The sequence below is a fragment of the Mizuhopecten yessoensis genome, unplaced genomic scaffold, assembly GCF_002113885.1.
Source record: "Mizuhopecten yessoensis strain PY_sf001 unplaced genomic scaffold, ASM211388v2 scaffold10649, whole genome shotgun sequence".
Lineage (NCBI taxonomy): Eukaryota > Metazoa > Mollusca > Bivalvia > Pectinida > Pectinidae > Mizuhopecten > Mizuhopecten yessoensis.
In genome coordinates, this window is record NW_018408652.1 from 435523 (window position 1) to 444381 (window position 8859).

At 38.2% G+C, this 8859-nt stretch overlaps 1 protein-coding gene across 2 annotated transcripts in view; it reads left to right on the top strand.

The window, feature by feature from the left end:
• Positions 1-8859, top strand: part of LOC110461666 — a 65989-nt gene that overhangs the window by 7911 nt on the left and 49219 nt on the right. For both annotated transcript variants that reach the window (XM_021515235.1, XM_021515234.1), the window contains exon 2: positions 4700-4811. In XM_021515235.1, coding sequence (XP_021370910.1) covers positions 4772-4811 — 40 coding nt within the window. In that variant the 5' untranslated portion in view covers positions 4700-4771. The remainder of the gene's footprint in view (positions 1-4699; positions 4812-8859) is intronic.

The window sequence follows — 8859 nt, forward strand, 5'->3', positions numbered from 1 at the left end:
GATCAAGGACTACTATGTTTGTTAAAGTGAATGACTTTGACTTATATTCAAGGTCACAGGGGTCAAATTTGTTTAAAATCTTTAAACGACCTCTTCTGAATAACCATGGGTCCCAGGATGTTGATACTTTGCAAGTTGCATCCTGATCCTGAGAAGGCTATAAAATTTGTTCAACATAATGACTTTGTTCAACTTTCAATCACAGGGGTGAAATGTTTTTAAAAAAAATAACAGGGTCTTTCAAATGAATTTTAATCATAAATACTGATATTTTGCCTGTAGCTTTATTTTAGATCACTTTTAAGGTTACAAGTGTGAGATTTATACCAGGTGAGCGATGCAGGCCCATTGGGCCTCTTGTTTATAGCATGTCAGCTAACCACTCTTAGAATGATGCAGATCTTATTTCAATGTAAGAAAGTATATAACACTATATGGCATTCGACGGGAGTATATTGTTCTGCCCCGCGGTACTCTTGTTGTTTTATTTTGTTTGGGGATGAACGTCATCGCAATATAAAACGTATAGCACGAAAGCAGTTTCTGTATCCATCATGGCGAACTGTTCATTCTCCGTGAAATTAAAAGTGAACACAAACCCAAACAAATTTGTTGTCTTGAATTCAAATTTTATGTACAATGTTCCAGTCTTCGGGTAGGATTGCCTTTATCACCACTTTATGTAAGTCCCCACTTATTTGTGTTAAATAAAATGTGCTTAGTATGAATGTTTATAATATCACATGCTGCATCCGTGGTCCGTGGGTCGTCCATTGTCCGTCGTCTGTCCTTAAACAATTCTTGTTATCGGTATTTCTCAAGAAGTGTCTAAGGGATCTTTCTCAAATTTGATATGTAGGATCCCCTTGATCCTGAGCTGTGCAGGGAAACGTTTGAGACTGATCGGATAAACAACATGGCAGACAGGCAGCCATCTAGGATTTTGAAAGTGAAAGTTTGTTATCGCTATTTCTCAAGAGGTACCAAAGGGATCGTTCTCAAATTTTATATGTAGGTTTCCCTTAGTACCTTGCTATGCAGCGCAACTTTTGAGAATGATCGGATAAACAACATGGCCGACAGGTAGCCATCTTGGATTTTGATAGTGAAAGTTTGTTATCGCTATTTCTCTGGAAGTACCAGAGGGATCTTTCTCAAATTTTATATGAAGGTTCCCCTTGTTTCCTTGTTGTGCAGCAGCGCCTGAAATGGACGGTCGCCTGCTCGCCAATGGCGGTTAAAGTCTTGTTGAGTGACCAAAAGTGAGCTAGTCACTGGCCCAACAAAAATAATTTGGGCGACTGTCAAAAAATTAATGAATGAAAGAAATTATAGTCCCTTCCACATTAACTGGGGGAGGGGGGGGACAGTACATTTTTCAGTTGTCATTACTTCGAATCAACTGTCTGTGATTTAGAAAATGTGATGATTTTTTTTTCATATTTTCTGTATAAATACTACCAGGGTGCCTTTTGTGAGGTGCAAGTTTTGTGTATTTCTTTTGGGAAGACCTGAATAGACTGGATCATGTGAGGTTTTAACCAGGATTGAAGAATTGAAAATATAATGTTTTATTAAGTTTTACATATTACAAACATTGTCATATTATATGTAATTTAAATGTGCTGAAGCTTTGTGTTAAATGCTGTTGAAATAGTGCTTCAATTTCGTTACTCAACCCAAAATATTTTTTTTGGTGAGCCAATGCAGGTTCCCCACTATCCTTTATTGTTAGCTCACCTGCCCGAAGGGCAAGTGAGCTTATGTCATGTTGCGGCGTCCGTCATCTGTCCGTCTGTCATGCGTCCGTCGTCCGTCCTCGTCCATCAACTTTTCCTTTAAACAACTTCTTCTGAAGAACAGACAGGTCTAGAGTCATGATATTTGGCTGAAAGCTTCGTTGGTAGGAGCCCTACAAAGTTTGAGAACGAAAATGACCTTGACCTGTTTTCAAGGTCACAGGGGTCAAATATGTCAAAAACTTCAAACGACTTCTTCTGAAGAACTAAAAGGTATAGAATCTTCATATTTGGCTGATGGCTTCCTTGGATGGAGCCCAACAAAGTTTGAGAATGAAAATTACCTTGACCTTCTTTCAAGGTCACAGGGGTCAAATGTGTCAAACACTTCAAACGACTTCTTCTGAAGAACTGAAAGGTATATAATCTTTATATTTGGCTGGTGGCTTCCTGGGATAGAGCCCAACAAAGTTTGAGAATGAAAACTAGTTTGACCTACTTTCAAGGTCACAGGGGTCATATATGTCAAAAGCTTCAAATGACTTCTTCTGAAGAACTGAAAGGTATAGAATCTTTATTTTTGATTGATGGCTTCCTTGGATAGAGCCCGACAAAGTTTGAGAATGAAAATGACCTTGACCTTCTTTCAAGGTCACAGGAGTCAAATGTGTCAGACACTTCAAACGACTTCTTCTGAAGAACTGAAAGGTATAGAATGTCTATATTTGGCTTGTAGCTTCCTAAAAAAGAGCCGAACAAAGTTTGAGAATGAAAATGACCTTGACCTTCTTTTAAGGTCACATGAGGCAGATATGTCAAACACTTTAAATGACTTCTTCTGAAGAACTGGTAGTTATAAAATATTAATATTTGGAAGGTGGCTTCCTGGGAAAGAGCCAAACAAAGTTTGCGAATGAAAATGATCTTGACCTACTTTCAAGGTCACAGCGTTCAAATATGTCAAACAGTTCAAACAGCTTCTTCTGAAGAAGTTTAAAGGCATAAAATTATAATATTTGGCTGGTGACTTCCTGGGATAGAGTTCACCAAAGTTTGCGAATGAAAATGACCTCAACCTACTTTAGAGGTCACAGAGGTCAACAACATTTTAAAGGATTTGTTCTCAAGAACTAAAAGGAATGGATTCATAAGATTTGGCTGGTAACATTTTGGAATAGAGCTAACCAATTTGAGAAGGAAAATGACATTGACCTTCTTACAAGGTCACAGGGGAAAATATGTCAAGCAACTTCTGAAGAAGAAACAAAAAGCATGGAATCTTATAATAATATTTTGCTGGTAGTTTCAACAGATGGAGCCAACAATGTTTGCGAGGGAAATATTTTAGTGCAATATATTATTTAATGAGAATATTTTGCTATGACTGCTTAAATATTCAGGTGAGCGATACAGGCCCTCTTCGGCCTCTTGTATTATCATGCATTACAGCGTCCATCGTCCGTCCGTCGTCCGTCAACTTTTCCTTTAAAATGCTACTAGTCCTGAACGACAAGGTAGATTTTGACTAAATTTGGTCTGGAGCATCCTTAGGCCAAAGGGACTCAATTTTGTATAAACAGTGGGTGAGGCCTCCCTGGGGGCACAGGGGCAGGCCAAATAATGGAAATAGAAGTAAAACCTCTAAAATCCTTCTGGTTAAGGGATTTTCTCCTTATTTGGTCTGGAGCATCCTTAGGCCAAGGGTACTCAATTTTGTATAAACAGTGGGTGTGGTCTCCCTGGGGGCAGAGGGCGAGCAAAATCATGGAAATAGATCTAGGGGTTTAACCTTTAAAATCCTTCTTCTACTGTAGAGATTATGTGATTTTATTCTAGTTAAGTTTGGAGCATTCTTGGGCCAAGGGGACTCAATTTTGTTTAAAAGGTGGGTGTGGCCCCCTTGGGGCAAAGGGGAGGGGCCGAATAGGGTAAATAGAGGTAAAACCTTTAATATCTTTCTTCTACCATAGGGATGAAGGGATTTCATCCCAATTTGGTCTGGAGCATCCTTTGGCAAAAGGGACTCAATCTTGTATAAACAGTATGATGAGTGTGGCCTTCCTTGGGGCAGAGGGCCTAATAGGGAAAATAGAGCAAATTCTTTAAAATCTTTTTTCTTCTATAGGAACGACAGGATTTTGTCAAAATTTGGTATGAAGCACCCTTTTGTGAAGGGGAACCAACATTGCGTAATCGGTTGGCCTGACTCCCCTGGGGGCAGAGAGGCTGGCCCAATAAGGGATATAGAGGAATATCTTTAATATCCTTTTTCTTCCGTTGGGATGAAGGTATTTTGACCAAATTTGAACAGTAGAATCCTACGGGAAAGGGAAATCCATTTTGTATAAACGGTGGGTGTGGCCCCCCCTGACTTCTGGATATTTCAACTTCAATTCTGCTAACATTTCCAGGTGAGCAATACAGGCCCTCTGGGCCTCTTGTTTTTACCTGAGACCAATCAAACAGCCATCTACGTGCCTTCAATTTTGCTTTGACATCTTCCAGGGGTGTAGAGAGCGAAAGTGAGCGTAACCCCTGGATATCAAGGATGATTCCAGGGGTGTAGAGAGCGAAAGTGAGCGTAACCCCTGGATATCGAGGATAAGTGTCCTTAAGATCGCTGTTGGTCGTTTGGAGACGCTGTTTATAGACAACCTTCACCTGTTATAAACAACCGGCCTCTGCTAAAAGATGTTCTTTTATCTCTCGTTAGCACCTGATACACAAATAGACCAATCACAAGCCTCTGAAAAAGTTGTGAAACTGCGTATGACTGTTGTCTCGGATGGGAATGCCGAGTGTACCTCATAATTTATACCGATCATTGTTCATGGTAGTGATTCTGGGCAGGATAGCTTACCCTTTACTACAGAGAGAACTAATCTACAATTTGTTATTGCCTGTAGTAAGCATTTGTTTAGTTTCATCTTTCCACTTTCAAAATGTGTATGTGTTTGTAGGTGTGGCGGGAGTGTTGCGGAGATGATTTGAAGGAGGAGAGCACAGAAGAGCACGACTCTGAGTATATTAGTATGACAACAATGGGAAAGGAGGCTAGCCTGGATGGATTAGGTACGTGCTGTCACCAATTTCATTTAGTGAAATGAAATGATTTTGAATTAAATATAGTTACGTAAAACCTACGCTTTAAAGTGTTTTTACAAAATAAAAATTTGAAGCACTTGCCCAGGGTAGGAAGACCTTACTAATAAGAGCGTACTCACCTATCACCAAAGCGGCCAGGATTTGATTCCCTGGTCGGATGTGAAAAGGTTTGGGGTAATCTGCTCGACCATGTGGGTTTATTTGTACGTAATTTTAACTGGCTATAATTTGTTACATACCATGGTCGGGTGGTGCAGTAGTTAGCTTACTTGCCTATCACCAAGACATTGTGCGACATCTGAGCCAACAAGAGTGATTAATATAAGTTGAAATAACTTTTTATACGCCCATCAAATTTGACGGGAGTGTTATGGAATGGGGTTGTCCGTCCGGCGTAAACTTTTGTTTGTCCGTCAATCTCCTCCTACATTTTTCGACCGATCTCTTTGAAACTTGGTTTACATTATAACCATGATATGAAGTTGTGTCTCCCCATAAAAGAATTTTAAATCAACAATTTTTGGAAAATTTATCGCCCTTTGTTCATTTCAGTATTTGTTTTTTTGTCCAGAGATTTTCTCCTACATTTTTTATAGCATGTCGGCTAACCACTCTTAGAATGATGCAGAGAGATCTTATTTCAATGTAAGAAAGTATATAACACTATATGGTATTCGACGGGCGTATATTGTTCCGCCCCGCTGTACTCTTGTTTCATAATTGTTGTACAATTAATAAAGTTTATATTATTTGTTATTAAACAAATATATATAATCATTCAGTAAATAGGGAAAACCTTTATTTATCCCTGTTGTATATTTTAGCTGAAGTTTCAGTTATTTTCATCAGTCTTTAAAGTCCAAAAATTCATCTACAGACAAATTTCTTTTCAAAATGAAGTGCTTTGAAAATTATGTGTTCACCCCTGCTCAATCATGAAAAATGTAATTAAAGTCTTTTTTTGTGTGTGTGTTTTATATGCTTATGATAAGCAAGTTGACCTAGCTAATCTAATTATTTAAATTAGGCTGTTCTTCTGCACATGGTAACATATCTATCACACGGTATATATGTCTTTCATTTTACAACAAGCTGCACATTGCTATTATTTCTGACCCTGTGGGCAGGTGTCCTGTTGTCTCTATTTAGCCTGGATATATTTAGGAAGGATATTTTTAATTTTCAGTCAACATCACTTGTTAACACATGAAATCAGCATTTGATAGATTTGAACACAGTATTTTGAGTGTAGCAGATCATTCTGACTGTGAACTTGAGAGGTCTTATTTTGAGTAGATCTATAGGTTAGATAGAAACGTTTTTGTTTGTCCAATAGTAGATAGCGTCATTCAACAAATGAAACCTATTTGGCAGCTTGCTTGTTCACATTTATGAGGGGGGTAAATCATACATACAGGGTTATTAACCCATTAAAAGTGTTGTTGCATAGATTCATGAACCCCCTCTCTCTTTCTGCAAACAGGGAAATTAACTGAAAGTTGATGAGTTCCCTTGCTACATACACTACAATTTGATAAGCTTGTCCCCCTTCCCTCCTTCTTTCTACATACACAGAACTGATCATATTTGATCAGCCCCCTCTCCCCTTCCTTCATTTCTCAATACAGAGAAACTGACTATAATTTGATAGGCTCGCTCCCCTTCCTTTCTTTCTTTTCACACACACAGAAACTGACCATAATTTGATAAGCCCGCCCCCCTTTCTTCATTTCTACACACACAGAAACTGACTATAATTTGATAAGCTCGCCCCCTCCTTTTTTAGCCCACCATCATCTGATGGTGGGCTATTTAAATCACCCTGCGTCTGTGGTCCGTTTGTTCGTCCTTAACCAATTCTTGTTATCGCTATTTCTAAAGAAGTACCAGAGGGATGTTTCTTAAATTTTGTATGTAGGTTCCCCTTATAGTCCCTATTTGTGCAGGGCAACTTTTGAGACTGATAGGAGAAACAACATGGCCGATAGGCAGCCATCTTGGTTTTGATAGTGAAGGTTTGTTATCGCTATTTCTCTGAAAGTACCTGAGGGATCTTTCTCAAATTTTATATGTAGGTTCCCCTTGGTCACTAGTTGTGCAGGGCATCTTGGATTTTGATAGTGAATGTTTGTTATGGCTATTTTTCAGGAAGTACCAGAGGGATCTTTTTCACTTATATGTAGGTTCCCCTTGGTCCTTAGTTGTGCAGGGCAACTTTTGCGACTGATCAGAAGAAGAAAAAACATGGCCAACAGGCAGCCATCTTGAATTTTGACATTAAAGTTTTGTTATCACTATTTCTCAGGAAGAAGTGGAGAGATCCATCTCAAATTATATATGTAGGTTTCCCTTGGTCTGTAGTTGTGTATATCAACTTTTGAGACTATTCAGATAAACAAAATGGCAGACAGGCAGCCATCTTGGATTTTGACAGTGAAGGTTTGTTATGGCTATTACTCAGGAAGTACTGGAGGGATCTTCCCCAAGGTTGATATGTAGGCTCCCCTAGGTCTGTAGTTGTGCATATTTAATTTTAGAATGATCAGAAAAACAAAACAAAATGGGCAACATGCAGCCATATTGGATTTTGACATTGAAGGTTTTTTATCGCTTTTTCTCAGGAAGTAGTGGAGAGATCTTTCTCACATCTTATATGTAGGTTCCCCTAGATCCTTACTTGTGTATATCAACTTTTGAGACTATACAGATAAACAAAATGGCAGACAGGCAGCCATCTTGGATTTTGACAGTGAAGGTTTGTTATGGCTATTACTCAGGAAATATTGGAGAGATATCTTTCTTAAATTCGTTATGTTTCCCCTTGTTATGAAATTAATTTATGCATATTTTCTGATGAGACTGATCGGATGAACAAATCTTTGATTTTGACAGTTAAGGTTTGATAGTGCTATTTCCCAGAAAGTACTGGAGGGTTCTTTCTCAAATTCTATATGTAGGTTCCCCACTATCCTTTATTGTTCATGTTTACTTTTGTAACTGATCAGTTAAACAAAATGGCCGACCGACAGCCATCTTCAATTTTTGACATTGAAGGTTTGTTAAAAGTACTATTTCTCAGGGATAACTTGAGGGATCTTTCTCAAATTTGATATGTACATGTAGGTTTCCCTTAATCCCTCGTTGTGCATGTTGTATTTTGAGACTGATCATAAAAACAAAATGGCTAAAGGAAGAACTAAACAGTGTCATGATTGAATATATTTCTTTCACATTTAGTACTGTACTAGTAAATATGTGAATTGACAAACTCACTTTGAAGATTGTCTTTCATACACATCAGTATTAAGTTTAGATCAAAAATAACCTCAAGGTGCATTTACTGTTAACATGACTGGATCAAACAGATTAGAGAAAAAAAAAAGAAAGATTGAACTGACAAAGAACTAATGAAGATGGTGGGCACCAAGATCCCTCTGGGATCTCTTGTTTTCTTTTTACATACACAGAAACTGACCATACTTTGATAAGCTTGTCCCCTACTTTTCATTGTTTCTAAACACACAGAAACTGACCATAATTTGATAAGCTCGCCCCCCTTCTTTTCATCCTTTCTACACACACAAAAACTGACTGTAATTTGATCAGCTCACCCCCCTTCTTTTCTTTCTTTCTAAATAAACAGAAACTGAGTGTAATTTGATAAGCCTCATCCCCTTTCTTCATTTCTACACACACAGAAACTTGACTATAATTTAATAAGCTTGTCCCCGTCTTTTCTTCCTTTCTACACACACAAAAACTGACTGTAATTTGATCAGCTCACCCCCCTTCTTTTCTTTCTTTCTAAATACACAGAAACTGAGTGTAATTTGATAAGCCTCATCCCCTTTCTTCATTTCTACACACACAGAAACTTGACTATAATTTAATAAGCTTGTCCCCGTCTTTTCTTCCTTTCTACACACACAAAAACTGACTGTAATTTGATCAGCTCACCCCCCTTCTTTTCTTTCTTTCTAAATACACAGAAACTGACTGTAATTTGATAAGCCTC